Source organism: Thecamonas trahens (assembly GCF_000142905.1).
Source record: "Thecamonas trahens ATCC 50062 unplaced genomic scaffold supercont1.58, whole genome shotgun sequence".
NCBI lineage: Eukaryota > Apusomonadida > Apusomonadidae > Thecamonas > Thecamonas trahens.
In genome coordinates, this window is record NW_013657622.1 from 80,662 (window position 1) to 99,179 (window position 18,518).

The 18,518-nt window shown below is 65.8% G+C and overlaps 9 protein-coding genes across 9 annotated transcripts in view; 4 read left to right on the forward strand and 5 right to left on the reverse strand.

Annotated features, from left to right (window-relative positions):
- Positions 1-116, reverse strand: part of AMSG_10458 (ubiquitin carboxyl-terminal hydrolase 34) — a gene marked incomplete at its 5' end in the record, with an annotated part of 9,189 nt that extends 9,073 nt beyond the window's left edge. The window contains one exon of the mRNA XM_013898162.1: positions 59-116. Within this exon, the coding sequence (XP_013753616.1) occupies positions 59-116 (58 nt within the window). The remainder of the gene's footprint in view (positions 1-58) is intronic.
- Positions 117-1,428: 1,312 nt separating this feature from the next.
- On the forward strand, positions 1,429-2,136 carry AMSG_10459 (uncharacterized protein; the record flags this gene model as incomplete). Its single annotated transcript, XM_013898163.1, has 2 exons — positions 1,429-1,477; positions 1,523-2,136. 2 exons carry the CDS (start codon positions 1,429-1,431, stop codon positions 2,134-2,136), a joined length of 663 nt encoding a protein of 220 aa, XP_013753617.1.
- A 66-nt stretch (positions 2,137-2,202) lies between these two features.
- On the reverse strand, positions 2,203-4,643 carry AMSG_10460 (RCC1 domain-containing protein; the record flags this gene model as incomplete). The annotated part of the gene is made up of 2 exons (XM_013898164.1): positions 2,203-3,350; positions 3,419-4,643. 2 exons carry the CDS (start codon positions 4,641-4,643, stop codon positions 2,203-2,205), a joined length of 2,373 nt encoding a protein of 790 aa, XP_013753618.1.
- A 752-nt stretch (positions 4,644-5,395) lies between these two features.
- AMSG_10461 (uncharacterized protein) lies at positions 5,396-9,106 on the reverse strand. The gene is made up of 2 exons (XM_013898165.1): positions 8,901-9,106; positions 5,396-8,592 (listed from the first exon to the last, which is right to left on the reverse strand). The coding sequence occupies exons 1-2, from the start codon at positions 9,004-9,006 to the stop codon at positions 5,447-5,449; spliced, it is 3,252 nt and encodes a 1,083-aa protein (XP_013753619.1). The 5' UTR covers positions 9,007-9,106; the 3' UTR covers positions 5,396-5,446.
- Positions 9,107-9,825: 719 nt separating this feature from the next.
- AMSG_10462 (AMY-1-associating protein expressed in testis 1) lies at positions 9,826-10,099 on the forward strand (the record flags this gene model as incomplete). Its single annotated transcript, XM_013898166.1, has 2 exons — positions 9,826-9,955; positions 10,020-10,099. 2 exons carry the CDS (start codon positions 9,826-9,828, stop codon positions 10,097-10,099), a joined length of 210 nt encoding a protein of 69 aa, XP_013753620.1.
- A 199-nt stretch (positions 10,100-10,298) lies between these two features.
- Positions 10,299-12,738, forward strand: AMSG_10463 (AMY-1-associating protein expressed in testis 1; the record flags this gene model as incomplete). The annotated part of the gene is made up of 2 exons (XM_013898167.1): positions 10,299-10,490; positions 10,673-12,738. The coding sequence occupies 2 exons, from the start codon at positions 10,299-10,301 to the stop codon at positions 12,710-12,712; spliced, it is 2,232 nt and encodes a 743-aa protein (XP_013753621.1). The 3' UTR covers positions 12,713-12,738.
- On the reverse strand, positions 12,735-15,480 carry AMSG_10464 (histone deacetylase 6; the record flags this gene model as incomplete). Its single annotated transcript, XM_013898168.1, has 3 exons — positions 12,735-15,162; positions 15,188-15,356; positions 15,394-15,480. The coding sequence occupies 3 exons, from the start codon at positions 15,478-15,480 to the stop codon at positions 12,797-12,799; spliced, it is 2,622 nt and encodes an 873-aa protein (XP_013753622.1). The 3' UTR covers positions 12,735-12,796.
- A 344-nt stretch (positions 15,481-15,824) lies between these two features.
- AMSG_10465 (uncharacterized protein) lies at positions 15,825-16,292 on the forward strand. Its single transcript, XM_013898169.1, has 2 exons — positions 15,825-15,848; positions 15,948-16,292. Exons 1-2 carry the CDS (start codon positions 15,846-15,848, stop codon positions 16,248-16,250), a joined length of 306 nt encoding a protein of 101 aa, XP_013753623.1. The 5' UTR covers positions 15,825-15,845; the 3' UTR covers positions 16,251-16,292.
- A 7-nt stretch (positions 16,293-16,299) lies between these two features.
- Positions 16,300-18,518, reverse strand: part of AMSG_10466 (uncharacterized protein) — a gene marked incomplete at both ends in the record, with an annotated part of 2,482 nt that continues 263 nt past the window's right edge. Inside the window, one exon of the mRNA XM_013898170.1 lies at positions 16,300-18,498. Coding sequence (XP_013753624.1) covers positions 16,300-18,498 — 2,199 coding nt within the window. The remainder of the gene's footprint in view (positions 18,499-18,518) is intronic.

Genomic DNA, 18,518 nt, shown 5'->3' on the forward strand with positions numbered 1-18,518 from the left:
CACACACACACAACCACCACCACCACCACCACCACCACCACCACCACAGTAAACATACCATTCTCAATGCCCCGCTTGATAGTGTCATACGTGTCCTTGTACTCGGCAGAGGACATACTCCTGCTGGAATGGTGAGTGGGGGGGGGAGGGGGGAGGAGCCGGAGAGAGCCGAGTGCAGGTGTTGTTGTCACGTTCGGTCATTCGTCGCTCGTAGGTCGGCCACTCACACACCGGCCACTCACACATCGGCCACTCGCACACCGGCCACTCACACATCGGCCACTCACACACCGGCCACTCACACATCGGTCACTCACACATCGGCCACTCGCACACCGGTCACTCACACACCGGCCGCTCACACACCGACCACTCACACACCGGCCACTCACACACCGGCCACTCACACATCGGCCACTCGCACACCGGCCACTCACACACCGGCCACTCACACATCGGCCACTCGCACATCGGCCACTCACACACCGGCCACTCTCACATCGGCCACTCGCACATCGGCCACTCGCACATCGGCCACTCTCACACCGGTCACTCACACATCGGCCACTCACACACCGGCCACTCGCACACCGGCCGCTCACACACCGGCCACTCACACATCGGCCACTCGCACGCCGGCCAATCACACATCGGCCACTCGCATCGGCCACTCGCATCGGCCACTCACACACCGGCCACTCACACATCGGCCACTCACACACCGGCCACTCGCATCGGCCACTCGCATCGGCCACTCACACACCGGCCACTCGCACATCGGCCACTCGCACGCCGGCCAATCACACATCGGCCAATCACACATCGGCCACTCACACATCGGCCACTCACACACCGGCCACTCACACATCGGCCACTCACACATCGGCCACTCACACACCGGCCACTCGCATCGGCCACTCGCATCGGCCACTCACACATCGGCCACTCACACACCGGCCACTCACACACCGGCCACTCACACATCGGCCACTCACACACCGGCCACTCACACATCGGCCACTCACACACCGGCCACTCGCATCGGCCACTCGCATCGGCCACTCACACATCGGCCACTCACACACCGGCCACTCACACACCGGCCACTCACACATCGGCCACTCACACACCGGCCACTCACACATCGGCCACTCACACACCGGCCACTCGCATCGGCCACTCGACCACTCGCAGGTCAGCCATCGACCAAAAAGCAACGATTATTTCCCCTTCGCCCCAACCATGTGACAGGTCACGGCCACCTTCAGCCACAGCCACGAACAGCCACGATAGCCACGATAAGCACCACACACCCCACTACCCAGTCACACCATGGGCAGACGGCGGAGGAAGAAGGGACCCACCATTGTTATGGGTGAGGCAGCCGAGGAGGACGAGCCTTCAGCTCCCACCACCACCCCCCCTACCATGGGCATGGGCATGGAGGCTGAGAAGGACGGTGGGGTGGAGGAGGCTGGTGGGGAAGGCACTGGTGGTGACGGCGGTGGGCGGCATGGTGAAGGGCAAAATGCGGGTGGGCGGCATGTGCCCGACGGCGAACAGGTGACGGGCGACGGAGTGGTCGCTGGCGGGGAGGATGATGATGATGGTGCGGTGGACGAGGCCGACAACAACGGCAACGAGGCCGACAGCAACAATGCGCTCGTAGACGATGCGGACGACGGCGGCGTGACACAACTTGCTGGGAATGACCCTGCTCAAGACGCACACCCTGTCCATGAGCAGGATCAGGGTGGCCAGGACGCAGAGGGTGGCCCAGAGGCAGGGACAAATGCAGTGGGTGGCGAGACAGAGGCCGTGGTCGGCCCGCGGGTGGTGCGGATGCTGCCACCGGACTCGGCGTCGCAGCGCAAGCTGCGGGAGAAGAACGCGGCTCTGCGGAAGCGGCTCGGCCGCAAGTACAGCAAGGTGTTTGAGAAGGCCCACAAGGAGATCGACGGCGCCTCGGGCGAGGTCGACAAGTCGCGCTCGCTCGTCGACGACGTCGCTCGCGACTTCAAGTCGCTCAACGCAGATCTGAACATCCTCGCCGTCACCGCGGAGGGCCTCTTCCCAGGCGCCGCCTCGCCGTACTTCCCCTCGCTCAACCTGCCGGCCGCTACGCCGTCCTCATGACCTGCGGCCAGCATCGTGTTTTAACTCGCGCTGTAAACAGACTGGTCCGCAAACACGCTTCGCTATCTAATCGTACCCGACGTTGTAGTCAAAGTGCGGGCCGAGCTTGTCGGCGAGCAGCGCGTTGATCGGCCGGTACACCGCTTGCAGCTTGGCGCGGACCTCTGGGTCGAGCGTGGCCACCGTGGTTGTCGGCGCGTTCGGCCGCCGCTTGTTGCGGGTCGGCGCCTCGAGGACCTTGGCCCACACCTCCGCCGTCGGCGCATCGGCGCCCAGAAAGGCGTAGATCCGGCCAAGCGTCGCCTGTGGCATCGCCTTGTAGTCCTCCAGCCGGAGCCAGAGGAACCGAGTCGCCGGGTACGAAGCCAGCCAGTCGTCGATGTACAGCCCGTACATGCCCTTGACCAGCTGCTGGGCGCCGCGCATGTACAGCTGCCGCGAGCACGCTGCTGCGTTGCTCCCGACCATGCACTTGTCCCACAGCTCGCACACATCGTGCGCGTGCGCCACAAGCTTGGCCTCGGTTGGCGACTCGTGGTTGTAGTAGTAGTACGCAGAGATGAACCGCGAGACCGGCTCGCGGAAGACCACAATGTGCCGCTGCTCCGGGAGCACCGCATGGAGAAAAGCCGGGAGGAGGACGTCGGTATTGTGGTTGCCGCGGACCGCCACGCCGGTAAAGGTAAACGTGTTCGACGACGCCTCGCCGCCGATGATCAGCTCGTTCTTTGCCGACGCCTCCGCCGTGCTCTCGAACAGATCCCAGTACGCCTCCACCGGACCGAGACCCATCATGTCGTCTCCCGGCCGCCGCTCGTCCCACCAGTGCGGGCCCTTGTTCGACGCGGCCCGAAGCCCAGGGTGACCCATCATCTGGTGGAACAGGTTAGTCGTCCCGCACTTGGACACGCCCAAGATTTGGAAGAACGGGAAGCACCGCGCCTTGCCCTCCACTTCCACGCATGGATTTCGCCGCCGCTCATCGTACGCCCATCCGCTGGCCTCGAGCACCTCGAACAGATGTGGATCTACCGCACGCATCGCCTCGTCGACTTTGCTCACCACAGGCCCGGCATGCGGGTACGTGCCCGACCCGCGCGTCGCGCCTGCTGCCGCTGCCGCCGCAGCTTGCGGAACGCCGTACACCACCGCCACGCTCGTCTGGTAGCCAGCGGCAATGCCCACAATCAGCCCGTGGTCAAACGCGTTCGGGGCTACCACACCAATCGTCGCGCCATGTCCAAGCACCCCGACGGGTTGCTGCCCATCGTCAGCACCTGACCGCCTGCCGTCAGCGCAACAGTGTGGTACTCGCCAGCATCAATGGCCGCCAACCGCAGGCCGGCCGCGGTAGACTTGGTATCGCCCTCCATGTCGAGGACAGCCTGCGCCCGTTGCGGCTTCATCGCAGGCGCGGTTGTGCCCATCGCCTCCGGCCGCGTTCCCCACGCCCACAGCTCGCCGTCGTCGCTTAGCGCCAGCGAGTGCTCTCTCCCGGCAGCCACCGCCGCAAATGACACCGCCGCCTCAACCGGCCTCAGCTTCAGATGGTGCTCCGACCGGCCGAGCAACGCCTGTCGCGCCGCCACCGGCCCGCCGCCGCCGTCCCACTGCGGCACGCCGATCTCGCCCGACCCGTCGAGTGCGTTGGCATAGCCGTCGAACCCAGTCGCGCACGAGAGGACGCTGCCGTCACTCGTCAGCGCCAGCACGTGGTGGTAGCCCGCGTCGACGCCAATGACCTCGGCCTCGGCCGCCATCACCCGTGCCGCCGCGCCAGCCGCCACCGAAAACGCGCTCTGCTCGCCCGTCCACCCGCACACGTTGAGACCCATGGTGTAGACTGAGCCGTCGGCGGCCACTGCCGTTGTGTGGTAACGCCCAGCAGTGACCGCTACAAACACAACGCCGCGTGCCACCGGTACAGCCCGTGGCCAGCCGTCGCGGCACCCGACGCCGCCACAGCACGCTGGCGCAGGCGCAGCATGGCCCCCACTACACCGCTGGCTCAGCAGCGTCGCCTCCTCGGGTGAGCCCGGCATCGGCGCCGCAACCCCGTCGTCGCCGGCAATCCCGCGCCGCCCGAGCTGGCCAAAGTCGTTGAGGCCCCAAGTGTAGAGCACGCCGTCGGCCGAGACCGCTGCAGAGTGGTACCGTCCTGCGGCGACGTCGACAACCTCAATGCCCGCCAGTGCCGTCACTACGCCCGGCGATCCGTGGTCATCAAAGCGACCGAGCTGGCCAGATGCATGGACTGGAGGTGATCCGCCGCCACCGCCGCCTGCCGATGAGTTGCGGCCCCAGGTAACCACTCCGCCGCCCGACGTCAGCGCCACCGAGTGCCCGCCGGCTGCCACCTTCTCCACCCGCCACATGGCCCACATAGCCGGCATCAGCCCGGCGCTCCCGCCGCCCGCATCGATCTCCGCCTCGATCCGCAGCCGATCATTCGCCACCAGCCTGCCCTCATCGGCAATCCACCGCCCAGCACCACTGCTGGAGTCCATCGCTACAGCAGAGACTGCCGGCTCGTCGCTACCGCCCTCGCCAGCCCGACTAAACCCGCTGTTCACGCCCCACAACCACGGCAAGCCCGGCTGCGACGGCGACGGCATCGGCCTCGCCGCAGCCGACAAGGCCGGTCTAGGAGAGCGACCAGCCGACAAAGACGACGACGATGATCCTGATGACAACGATGGCGAGGTGGCTCCACTGGTGTGTCCGCCTCCAGTGGCATGACCACCTGATTTGGCGCTCGTCGTTCGTCCGCCTCGGCCGCCTGTCGTCGTCGTCTGCCGGCTCCCTCCGCCGTCTGCCACTTTGCCACTCCCACCACCGCCGCCATCGCCGCCCGCACCGCCAGCACTCGCCGAGTGGTGTCCAGCCCAGCTGCCGGTGGGGACCTTGACCGCCACGGGCTCGTCCACCAGCGTCAACGCCCAGTACGCCGACATGCTCATCACCACAATGACCACCACAGGGAGCCTCCATCGCTTCCTCAGCCTCACCCCCATCTTCTTGCTCCTCTTCAATGGGCAGAGTTGAGTGCTAGTCCGTACCAATGCCCATGCTCGTGCCGGAGACGGCCTGTCTCGTCTCGCCCGCCACACGTCACTGTCACTGCTTTGCTGGCAATCGAGCAATTTGGCCACCATGGCCTTCCTCGAGGATTAATCGTTGACAACCTGGTTCGCGTGTTCGTTCACGCTCAGATGTGCAAGTGGCGGCAAGCCGATGCGCACGGTCAGTCAGGCTCGGTCGGTCGGGCTCGGTCGGTCGACCATGGTTTATCGCCAGCGGTGGGGCATGCCTAGAGGTATCCGTCGTCGACGAGAGCAAGGGTTTCTGCTGGGGAGACGACGACCGATGCAGAGGCCGGCGCGGAACGGCTGAGGGCTTTCTTGCCACGCCCGCGGCGTGCAGACAGCGAGTTCGGCACGCTCGGGCTGCCTGAAGGCTTGATGGGCGTCGGGTGCCTCGTCTTGCGCTTCTTAGCCTTTCGCAGCTTTGAGGACTTCGACGTCCCGTGACTGCTGGGGCGCTGCCCGTGGTTGTCATCATCGCTTCGCCGGCGCTTCCTCGACTCGCCAAAGTCATCGCCCTCGTCCGGCGGCACAACAAACAGCACATCATCCTCTTGCGTCGTCAAAGGCTCCGCTTCTTCGGGTGCAGTCGCGCTCGTCTCGCCAGCCTCATTTGCCTGCGCGAGCAGCTCAACAGAGCTCGAGCGCGACGCAATATCCATCGGCTCCAGCTCAGATGCCATACTGCCGCGGCCAGCATCGGTCGGGCCAGACGACGACGATGTCAGGACCGACGACGTCGACAGCGGCGAAGACGACGACGGCGACGGCGACGGCTCCTGACCTAGCTCGGCAGCTACCACTTCAGCGGTAGTGTCGACCGCGACCTCGCTGTTATCGTCCGCCACGATCTTGGGCTGAGACAGCTCACCCTCGCTCTCACCCTCACCCTTGCTCCCCGACGACGAGGAGGAAGCCGATGACGACGATGACGATGAGGTTGACACGATCTCCACGACCGGCTGTGTGTCTTCCGGAGACTCCACCTTGTCTTCCCTCTCGCCGTCGCTCTCGCCGTCGCTCCCGCCGTCGCTCTCGCCGTCGCTCCCGTCATCACTCCGGTCATCGCTCGCGCCGTCGCTTCCGCCGTCGCTGCCGTCATCTCCATCACCCTCAGCACTAGCCTCCAAGCCAGAGCTGCTTCCGCTGCCGCTGCTGCTTCCGCTGCCGCCAGTCTCCTCAGTGGGGACTGCAACAGCCTTGTCGTCGTCATCGTCTTCGCCTTGGTCCTCGCTCTCGTCAGCCTCAGCGTCGGCGGCCGCCGACTGACACATCGCCGAGTACGCCACCTCGAGGTCGTGTAGGTTGTCGGCGGCAATGAGCTCGTCGTCGTCGTCGTCAGTGACGGCGGCGGCAACGGCCGGCTCGGCCGCGCCATGCGTTGCGGCCCAGTCCTCTGCGAGCTTGGAAATGATGGACTGCATTTCGACGCGCTTGGTGGTGATGTCCTCCTGAGAAAACGTGGTCTTGTCGACCGGGAGGTGGTTCTTGGTCACTTTTTTCGGGCTGAGCTGGAGGTAGAGCTCGATGACGTGGAGGACAAAGAGGCCGCAGTCGCACGAGTTCTGCTGCAGTGTGCCGTCGACGCCCTGGCCCTGAAACTGGCGAAAGAACTCGCGCGGCTCGGCGATGGCCTCGGGCGTGATGTCGGGTGGGAGAGAGTCGGCGGCGATGCGGGCTTCGAGATCAGCCACCAAAAAATCACGGACGGTGCTGGGCACGTGCTGGGCATTCCGCGGGTGGAGCGAGTCGTAGACTAGGATGAGCGGGCGGAGGTTGCTTGCGCGCGACGCAGCACGCTGAGGGCGCAGCGCCGAGGCGTAGCCGATGACCACGGCCAGCTTCCAGTGCATGGCCTTGTGGATGGGAAAGAAGAGAAAGTCGGCATCGAGCATGTTCCGGACCTTGCCCGACCACTTGACTGCCCGCCGGATGCCGGCCACGCCCGAGTCCATCTTGGTGTACATGAACGAGTTGAAGATGTGGTAGCTCGAGTCGTGCATGGTAACTCGCCCATCGTACTCGGCCTTGGCGCTTTGCAAATAGAGCGCGTAGAACTCCATGAGGGTGTCGTTGAGAAAGTAGCCCGGTTCGAGCATCCGCAGCTCGCGCGAGGTGATGACCACAGACTTGGCTGCCGCCGCGCCGTCGACGTCCGGAAACACAAACAGTTGCTTGTCCGACTCCTCAACATCGACAATGCCTGAAGCCACGTCGTCGATGTCAATCAAGGTCGCCCGGCTGCTCCGCGCCGTCGACCGACGCCGCCGGCTCGACCGCCGCCTCCGGCTTGCTGCGACCCCACCGCCATCGCCGACGCACTTGGGCGCGTACTGCTGAAGGATGGCCAGGCAGTCATCGGCCTCGTCCTGGTTCTTCAGCTGCTTCAGCTTGCCGTTGAGCTCGCGTTCAAGGCCAAGCTTGCGCCACATGCTGTCAAGACACGTCCGCAGCCTGGTCACCAGGCCACCGTCAAAGACGATAATGACGTCAGAGCTCGACTCTGTCTTGCGACTACCCTCGCTCACCCGCCGCACCGTCATGCTCCCAGTGAGCGTCACATGCATGTACGGTTCGAGAACATGATGGTGCTCGACAATCCGGTCGCGGGGGTAGTACATCGCCACAGAGCCGACTGACGTGTACGGCACCACAATCTTGAACCGTGTCGGCTTGAGCTCGCCGTTGTGGGATGAGTCCTCGCCTTCGATGGTCAGCTTCTTGGGGAAAAACACCAGCGACTTGACATCAAGCCGCGTCCCGTCGGCGATAACAAACTTGGCGTATGGGCCGCAGCTGACCTTCAAGCGCTGGGTAAACTCAATCTCCTCGCCAGCAGCCGGCGCAGCGGTTGCAAAGGCTGAGCCGTTGACGGACCCCACCGCTTTGGCTTGCCGCGCGAGCACGCGCACGGGAGACGGCGTACTCGGCTGAGAGAACGGCAAGGTCTGCTGGTTGCGCCCTGTCGGCGGCCTGCGGCGGATTGCTGGCGCGGCCTTGCCGTGCCTATCCCGCATGACCCGAGTCCGCGATCCGGACTTCCGCTCGCTAATAGCGCGCGGAACAGCAATGCCAGCTGTCGACGGAATGTCGCGCTGTGCCGACTGGCGAGCACTGCTCTCGATCTTGGCAAACAACGAAGGTGTGAGGGTCTGGCCGGGGCGCAAGTAGTCCTGGGGCTTCTTGGCAAAAGAGATCAGCCGGCGCGTGCGGGTCGACGACGGGACTATGGCTGAAGAGGCACGCGAGTTGTACTGCGAGCTCGACGCAGACGCACTCGTCCTGTGCTCGGCCTTCAACACCGTGACGAGATCGACTGCAGGGACCTTGCTGGTGTCGACATCCACCGGATTGGCCTTACTCGCGCCCGATCCTGTCCGCACTCCCACACAGCCTCGTAGCGTGAGTTGAGTTGGCCCCGCCTACATCTGCAGCAGCCGCAAAAATGCTCAGGCGATGGCGGCATCAGATGCTTAGCGCCGGCCGGAGGCTCAGGAAAAGGCCGTCAGAGGGGTGATCGCAGCGGCGATCGCCCGCGGTGATCGATCACGCAGGGGGGGGGGGGGGGGTACACTCTCCCGGGCAGCTTGCCGCGAATGATGCCGAGGAAAAGAAACAGAATAGGGATAGTAGGGATGCAAGAGATATGATGTCGGTGGCGGGTGGTTTGGGGATACGTACGTGATCTTCTCCGATGGCTTGAGGCTTTCCTCAGCTTGGGGCTGGGCGTCTGAGGGAGAGCGAGCTCGGTGGGCGACTCGGCCTCAAACTCGTACTCGTCGGCCATGGGCAGGGCAGGGATGGGGTGAAGCGGCCCGGGTGTCTCGAGCACGCACAACTGGGTCCCCCGTAGCCAAGCTCTGCTACGTGGCGTGTCTCTGCACACTAGCAACTGAAGTTGAGTGCACCGAGCAGAGGCCACGCGAGCCGGAGCGCTGTGGTCGCAAAGTCGTCCTGCCACAATCAATAGCCATCGACCATAATCATGGGATCTCGGCTGCGATCAATAGGCCGCCATGGGCATGATCGGAAGAAGACAAGACAAGACACAGTCATACTGCTGTCGACGAGAGAAAGCAGGCAAGAAGCATGGGGGAGGTGGATGCCAGTCTTCCGAGCATGAAGCGAGGCATGATGACATCAAGCATCCACGAGATCATCACAACATCAATCTGTGGCTAGACAGCGACAACGAGTCCTCCCACCCCCCCCACACACACACATATATATATATATATCACAATCTTCATTGCGCTGTTGGGATCATCGGGCGGGCGGCGGGTGGCAGGTGGTCGGTCGGGCGGTCGGTCGGGCGGTCGGGCGGGCGGGCGGTCGGGCGGGCGGGCGGTCAGTCGGGCGGGCGGGCGGTCGGTCAGGTCGGGCGGGCGTCCGTTGCCAGCCGAGCCGAGCGGGGAGAGCGACAGGACGGCAGCGGGGGGCGGGGGGCGGGGGGGGGAGGGCAGCCACTTCACTTGCCGCAGCAGGAGAGGCAACAGGAGCGCGACCAGGAGTACATCCTCCCCTCTCCTCCCTTCTCTCCCTGCTAGCCCGACTGGCTACCACCGCATCCGACCTTGTGTATTCTACAGTGTGCGCTGGAGCAGCCATGTCGACGACGACGCAGACAAGCCAGTCGCGTGCGGCGTATGCGTACAACTTGCTGATGGCTTCGCAGACCCGTCCTGCTCAGCATCAGGTGTGGAATGGGCCGGAGACCGGGTTTGGCTCCCGTGGGGGTACGTGGAAGGGGGGGGGATGGGCATAGGCATGAAGTGAGGCAGTGGGGGGGGGGGGGCATAGGCATGGGCATGGGCATGGCCATCATGGTCGAGGTCATGGACATAGGCATGGCCATCATGGTCGTGATCAGTGGACAGTAGGCATGGCCATCAGTGGTCAAGGTCATGGACATGGGCATGGCCATCATGGTCGAGGTCATGGACATGGGCATGGCCATCATGGTCGAGGTCATGGACATAGGCATGGCCATCATGGTCGTGGTCATGGACATGGCATGGCCATCATGGTCGAGGTCATGGACATGGGCATGGCCATCATGTCGTGGTCATGGACATAGGCATGGCCATCATGGTCGAGGTCATGGACATAGGCATGGCCATCATGGTCGTGGTCATGGACATGGGCATGGCCATCATGGTCGAGGTCATGGACATGGGCATGGCCATCATGGTCGTGGTCATGGACATAGGCATGGCCATCATGGTCGAGGTCATGGACATGGGCATGGCCATCACGATCATGGCCATCATGGTCGAGATCCTGGAGAGTGGCATGGGGAAGGGTGGCCACGGACAGTGACAGGACAGAGGCAAGGGCGAGGAATTGACTCATGGTTGGGTTGACGGATGGGCGACGTGGTGGTTGTGGGACATGGTCGGCGATGGGCATGATCGACTGGCCTCGGCCATGTAGAACGATCCTCGCCGAGCCAGGTCACGGGCCCGAACAGGGCCAAGTACTTCCGCAAGTCGGTGGTGCCTTACATGCGGACGGTGGCGCCGAGCACAATGCTGGAGCAGGTTGCGGCGGCTGATGCGGCGGCAAGTGCCCTGCAGACCATGGGCGGTGCGACTTCGGGCGGCGCTTCGCGGCTGGGCGTCGACTCGCGGAGCGGGAGACTGGCTTCCGCAGCGGGCGCGACGCGGACGTCAGCGGTCGACGCCGGGCTGCAGAGCGCCGGCGAGGGCGCCGGCAGCAGAGGCACGCGTGAGGGCGCACGGTCTGTTGGCGTCCAGACCCTCTACCGCGAGTCTGAGGCGCAAACCGATCCATACACGCCCGAGTACGTGACCCGAGACGGCGAAGAGCCCGAGCTCCTCTCGCTCGCCATGTTTACCTACGGCCACGGCCTTCCAGTCACGATGGACGAGATCGAGTTGATTGAGAAGGCGCGCGAAAAGCGGGCGTGGGAGGCCTCGCTGCCGCCCATTGACGACCCGGACCAGTTTGAGCTCCGCCAGCGGATGATGGAGGAGATGGAGATGCAAGAGTGGCGCGAGCGCGAGGAGGAGATCGAGCGTCTGCAGCAGGCCCGGCTCGAGGTCCTCCGCCAGATGATCGAGCAGGCCGACGTCGAGAACGAGGAGCTGAACAACGAGCGCGTTGCCGAGGTCTGGCGACTCAACACTCTCGCCAAAGAGGTCAAGGTCTCCAACGTCCAAGCCGCCCGCATCAAGACCCTGCGCAAGCTCGCCCGCCGCCGCAAGAAGCTCGACCCGCTGCTCTCGCTCTCGGCGCTCGAGGCCACCAAACGTGACATTGTGGCCGAGTATGCAGACTTTGGCTCGCACGTCTACGCCGGGGCCAAGCGGAGCGGCAAGGCCCGCGACACCCAGGACACCGCCCAGCTGTACGACATCTCCTATGCCATTGACCTTTCGTCGCGCGCCGCGCTCGACGAGCTCGAGGCCTTTATTCCCACCGACGCCTTTACCCCCAAGATCGACATCCCCATCCGCCATACCAAGGCCCGCACCCCGGCCGAGCGCAAGATGCGCAAGGTGACTCAGCAGCTCGAGGTCGTCGACCGCGCCATCAAGAAGCGCAAGGACACGTCCCAGCGCCCGCGGACGCCGCTCACCTGCGCCCATCGCATCGAAAAGCCGCCGCCGCGGCCGCCCACCCCGCAGCTCCACCAGCCCGATAAGGCCGAGGAGGAGAAGGACGTCGCCGTCATCCTCATCCAGTCCCTCATCCGTGGGCGCGCCGTTCAGAACACGATGTTCGAGGGCAAGGAGCGCCGGCTCCCGCTCATCCAGGAGCTCCGCTCCGTCCACGCCGTCTCCCAGGTCGAGCGCAACGAGCTCGCCCAGCTCCGTCGCGACGCCCTCGCCGCCCGTGCCGCCCGCGACAAGACGGCGCGCTCAGCCAAAGCCAAGTCGGCCGCCGTCGAGTCTGCGCTCGGCTCGGTTGTCGGCAACGCGCTCGAGTACTTTTCAAAGCAGCTTGTTCGTCTCCGCGAGGAGCGCCGCATCGCGGCCATGGTCAAGCTCGCCGAGCGCGAGCGCCGCCGCCGCGAGGCTGCAGAGTCCGGCCGCCGCGTCGCCGAGGAGGCCCGCCGCAAGGTCGAGGATGAGATCTTTGCACAAATCATGGGCACCCACCAAGAGTCAGTTGACTCGTACATCGAGTCGGTCCTCTCCTCGGCCGTCGCCGCCACCTCACGCGACCAGGCGCTCGACGAGGCTCGCCTCAAGGCCGCCCAGCTCAACACCCTCGTCGACGAGCTCGAGGCTCAGCGCGAAGAGCCGAGCGTCGTTGTTCGCGACCTTGTCACCTCGTTCCTCTTCCCCGAGGTCGAGCGCCGGACCCTCCAGGCTCGTGTCGCGCACCAGCAGCGCCGCTTTCTTGCAGGCGCCCAGGCCGCCGTCCGCGCCTCGGTCGCCAACAACGCAGCATCGTTCTCCGACGCCGTTGCCCCGGCCCCGTCGCGCGCACGACCCGGCTCGTCGCCGCTTGTCCCGCGCCCATAAACGTCTGCCAAGCCGTGGCAAACTACGCCTGTGTGTGTATTCGCGGCTGATTCATGCCGCCAATCGGCTGCAGCTACCACATCATCACCGCTTGTCGGTGCTGGGCTCGACGTTGCCCGGCAGGGTCAGCTCGCCAGCCAGCGCCTGAGTCATGTTCGGCAACTTGAAGCCGTCAATGTAGGCAGCGCGGGCGGCGTGGAGCGCGTCAAGCTCGGCCACCTTTGTCTGCGGGAACCACGAGCGGCAGCGGCAATTGTGGATCTCGCCCTTGCGGGACACGCCCGACGTGGAGCCGGAGAGATCGCAGGGCGAGACGGTGGTCGAGGCCGAGCCGGTGGTGGTCCCGCTCCGCGAGCCGCCCTTGCGACGGTTCTTCTTCTTCTTGCGGTTCCGCCGCGACGGGACCTGCAGGCGGCGCCGCGACCGGCGCGAGCCCGACTCGGAGCCCGAGCTCGACGCTGTGCCGGAAATCTTGAACGAGGGCACAACCCGGCCCGAGGTCGACGCCAACGACGCCGCTGCTGGGTTGTTGCGCGGGTTGCGGCACTGGGCAAAGACGGCGGGCCGCGGCTCGTCGGCGCCGCCCATCAGTTCGATCGGCGCAGCGTGGGCAGAGATGACGGCGCGGATGGCAGCGAGTCCAGCCTGCGATGGCGAGAGCGCATTGAGTGGCTCGGCGCCGGCAAGGACCGCGGCGCAGGCGGCGGCCGAGTCGGCAATGGCCTTGAGCGAGTACCCGCCCTCGAGAGCGAGGATGACCTTGTCTGGCGCAGCATCGCGGATGGCGGCGGTCATGGTGGCGTAGGCAAGCGGAGTGAGGCTCGCGCCGCCGAGCGGATCGCCAGCAGCAGCGTCAAAGCCGGCCGAGATGAAAACAAGCTGCGGCTGGTAGCGCTGCATGAGCGGGAGGAGGACGTGGTGTAGGACAGCGAGGTAGTCGCCGTCGCCGATGGTGGCGCCGTCGAGGAGCTCGGCGGCCGACGGCAACGAGCCTGAGGGACGCTCGGCTGTCGCTCCGGGCGTCAGCTCGTCGTAGTTCCAGGCCACGTTGTAGTTGAAACCCGAGCCTGGACAGACACCCGTGGCCTCAGGCCCGGCGGCGTAGTACGGGATGGCGGGCGAGCCCGGGTAGAACGTGCCGTTGTCGAAGCGATGCATGGAAAAGTACATGACAGCGGGGTTATCGGCAAAGGCATTCTGAATGCCGTTGCCGTGGTGGACGTCCCAGTCGATGATGAGCACCCGCGCGAGCGGTGCCTTGAGGCCAAGCGATGGCCCAGCTAGACTCGGCGATGTAGCCACACCGGCTGCTACGGCCACGTTGTTGAAGAGGCAGAAGCCCATTGGAGTCGACCGCTCCGCGTGATGGCCCGGCGGCCGGATGACAGCCACGCCCGAGCCGAGCTCACCGCGGGCCACGCGGGCGGTGAGCTCGAGTAGACCACCGGCTGAGAGCTCGGCCGCCACGCCCGAGTGCTTGTTGAGAAAAACCGAATTGCAGGCCGCCACCAGCTTCTTGCGCGCCTTGACCGACGCAGTGGTGATGCCGTGGACGTGCGACCAGTGTGCGCTCGAATGCACTGTCTTGGCCTCGTCGAGAGTGAGCGGGCGGACCGGCACCCGCTCAAACTTGGCCTCCAGCCCACGGTACTGCAGGGCGGCCATGATCGAGACCACGCGGTGCGGTGCTTCGGGGTGAGTCCACTCGGACGGCGACATGTGCTGGACCATTCGCGCGTCAAAAACGAGGCCGGGCCTGCGCGCCGACCTCGCCCCGCCCGCCGCCGCGGCGACCTGGCTGCCGCCGGGGACCCCATCCGCGCCGCCGCCGGCTGCCCGCGACCGCGACCGGTGCACCTGCCGCCGCCGCCGCCCCGCCCGCCGCCGCGGCGACGACAGCGGCGGCTGATGACCGCTTGGCCCTCCATCGCCCTCCAACCCCAGCGAGAGCGAGTCCATCATCGACAGCGACCGGTGAAGCTTCGATCGGCCGAGAACCAGACTCGGTGACGCCGGTGGGAGCAGTAGGCCATCTGGCAGCTCTGGCACAGCCACCACAAGTTCTTCTTCAACCACAGCCTGCGAACTGCCCTCCTGTACAGCCGCGACCTCGTCCTCGTCTTCAACATCTCCCGACAGCGAGAGCGACGAGATCATGTCAAACTCGTCATCGTCGCCACTGCCATGATCTTCGCCAGCACCATCGGCACCCGTCGTCCTGGCATTGGCACTCGTCGTCGTGACGTCGGCATCCGTCGTCGTGACGTCGGTACCCGTTGTCGTGATGACAGAAGAGCTTGGAGACGGACCCGGGCCGGCAGCAGGGCCGGCAGCAGGGCCGGCAGCAGGGCCGGCAGCAGGGCCAACAGTGGCAGTAGCAAAAGCTGCGGCGCGGGCAGAGAGGATGCTGGCCAGGGTGTGCGGATCGGCCAGGACAGCGAGGATGGGCCCTGCATCGAGCGGAGCGATGGGCACGGCGAGGGGCGCCCAGGGCGAGGGCGGGGCGGGAGGCGGCAGGCGGGGCGGCCGAGCCTGCGGCGTGTGCGGCAAGGAGATAGGCCAGTGAGTCGAGCGGATACGGCGGACCGAGGCCATTGAGGGCCACAAAGGGCGTGGGGAGGGCCCGCGGGAGGACCGGGTGCCGCTCAGGCCGCCGCCACCTCGCCCGGCGGGTGGAGGACCAGGCCCGTCCGGGTCGGGCTGACTGCTCCGCCGGCAGCCATGTGGGCCGCCAGGGCTACTACTCCGTTCTGCGGATTGATGCCCATGGGGGGGGGGGGGAGGGGGGGGGAGGGGGAGAGGTGGAGTGGTGGCGACTGGTCGTGGCCTGGGCTGGCGGGCAGATGGTGATGTGGGGGGAGGGGGGGGAAGGGGGAGGGGGGGGGGGGGGAAGTGGGGGGATCGGTGGTGGAGGATGGATGGTGTGGATGGAATGGGATGGGTGGGGGAAGGGTTGGTGCCGTGCGGTGGGCTCCATGGCACGGTGGACGAGCAGGTCGCACACAGCGCGTCAGTCGTCGGTCGTCGGTCAGGCAGATTCGGCAGGTTCGAGTCGGTTGGTTGCCTGGCAACGAAGCCACCGCCACAGCCACAAACACGCGCCTCTACACACGCCACTCTACACACACACGCCATGGTACGGACGCGCCCTCCACCTCCACACCACACCCCACACACACACGCACACACAAACTCACTCACTCATGGTGTGTTTGCGCATGCATGCGGTGGTCAGTCGCGCGGCGAGCAGGTCACCGAGTCGCAGCTGTCGGAGCTGTGCGAGCAGGTGGAGAACCACCGGGAGGACAAGGACCGGCTGCGGATTCTCAAGAACGTGCTGCGGACGGAGGAGTTCTTCTTCACCGTCGCCCAGATCGCCACCATTGTCCCGCTTCTCAAGTTTGGTGATCCCAAGGTGGAGGCCGCCATCGCCCTCCACTCGCGGCTGCTGGATCCGTCGGAGGACTACGGCCCCGTCCTCGATCTGTTCAAGTTCAAGGAAGACAAGGACACCATCAACGCCGCCATCTCCTCCTAGTGTCCTGCTCTTCCTTCATAAACCCGCACAAGCATGCACACATGCCTTTTCACAGCAGGTGCGAGATGTCGTCATCGCCGGCTCGCCGCCGCCATGACGGCCCGCCGCCGTAGCCTGCTGTGCTACCGCCGCCAGCGTACCCGCCGCCGTATCCCCCTCCGTATCCGCCGTATCCATACCCGCCGCCGTACGACGTGCCTCCCTGCGAATAGCGATATTCGGGACGAGGTGATGGCGAGGGCGCAGATGCCGTGCTGCCCGAGCGCAGCGCCTTCTCGAGTGCGGCCTTCTCGATGTCGAGCTGCGAGATGGTGGCGTCGCGCGCGTCCAGCTGACGTTGGGCAGTGTCGAGCTGGGCAGCGAGGCGTGAGGCCCGGGCTGCATCGCGCTGTGCAGCCGCAAGCTGCGCAGTCAGCTGCTCGTTGTGGATCTGTAGGCTCTCGATGCGCGACGTGAGGGCTGCGTTCGATGACCGCTCCACAGAGAGTTGGACGTGGAGCTCGTTTGCCTCGGTGGCAAAGACAGAGCGCAGCCGCCCGAGCTCGTCTTCTAGCGCCGAGAGCGTTCGATGCGAGGTGGCGAGCGAGGCGTGAGTCGCTGCCGCACCCTCATGCCGCGCAGCCTCGGCCTCGCGCCGCGCCGCGTCGCGGTCGTCCAACGCCGCGTGCAGCTGCGCTCGGAGCGCGTGGATGGTTGACGAGTCCGGACCGAGTCGCACAACTGTCTCGTACTTGTCGCGAAGGCCCGCAAGCTCGGCATCAAGGTTTTTTGCCCGCGCTTCAGCTTCGCGCGCCTGTGCCTCGGCCCGCTGCAGCGCACCAGCGAGCGCCTCGCGCTCGAGCGTCGCCTCCTTGGCCCGCACCCGCTCCTGCATAAGCCGATCTTCCCACACCGCAGCCGGAATCGCCGATCCGCGCGCCTCAATCTCAAGCTGCAGCCGCATGTATCGGCCCTTGACCTCGTGGAGCTCAGTCTGGAGCGCCACTGCGCTTCGTACCTGCTCATCACTCTCCGCGAGCGCTCGTTTGAGCGCCGCTCGCTCCTCGGTGCGCTCGATGAGCTCGTTACGCAGCCGCGCGGCCTCGGCTTCGAGCTCGAGCACCCGCGTGGAGGTCACAGATGACATCCGCGCATCAATAGCCTCCACCGCTGCGGCTTGTACGCTTGTCGCTGTTGCCTCGAGTGTCTCCGCTGTTGCGCGCGTGTCGGCAGCCTGTTGCTTAAGCGTGCTCACCTGGGCCTCGAGCGCATCAACTTGGGCCCGCTTCGTCTCCAGCTCGGCTTTGGACCGCTCAGCGTCGGCGAGAGCTGCATCGAGCGAGGTATGCAGCCGCTGCACATAGTCGGTCTGCTGCTTGATCTGCCGTTTGAGGTCGCGGACTTCGTCGGCGAGTGGTTTGCCTTTGAGCTGCGACTTGAGCGCCGCCGATGTGACGCCGGCCGAGGACAGCGCGTCAAGCACAAGGTTTGGCGAGCCAGGCGTCCCAACTCGGCTGCTACCGGCCGACGATTCGCCGCCGGCCGCCAGCTCGGCCACTCGCAGCGGTGTCCCCGGCGCGCTGCCGGCCGACGGCGGCGGCACAAACGACGAGAGGCAAGTCGCATCCGCCTCCCGGCTGACGTCAAGCGGTGGGAGGGTGGCAAGCACTGCATCAGCTGCACCAAGCGCATCCGCTGCCGCTGTTCGCTCTGCAGCATCGGCACGGGCATCGGCGTCCTGCAGCTCGCGGCCAAGCGCTAGGGCCCGGGCGTTGGCCACCTCGAGATCAGCCATGGCCAACGCAAGCGCTGACGAAAGATCGCTGTTGGCAGCCTCAAGCTCGGCGATACGTCCGTTGGCCGCGTCGAGGGCCGCGACCATATCGTCCTCGGGCGCCGAGGACGGTAGGCCGGCGGCAGCTGGATCGTTCTCCTCGGTGACGACGACGCCTGACGCCGAGCCGTCGACCAGCGACACGTCTTCACGGGCCTGTGACACGCGAGCGACCTTGTTCTGCAGGCGACTGATGGTGGCCTTGGCATCGGCGGCCTCGCGCGCCGCCACCTCTGCTGCCAGCACCGCCTTGGCCACCTCGTCCTCCAACGCCCGCTTCTCAGCCTCAGCAGCGCCGAGCTTCTCGCCGGCGACGGTCTTAAAGGCGGCCGCCTCTGTCGCCGCCGCCTCCGCCGCCGCCAGCTGCTTCTCCAGCTCGGCGATAGTCCGCCCGGCCTCCTCGCCTGCCGCCGCAGCCTCGGCCAGCGACGCCGCCTCGGCCAGGGCCACCGCCA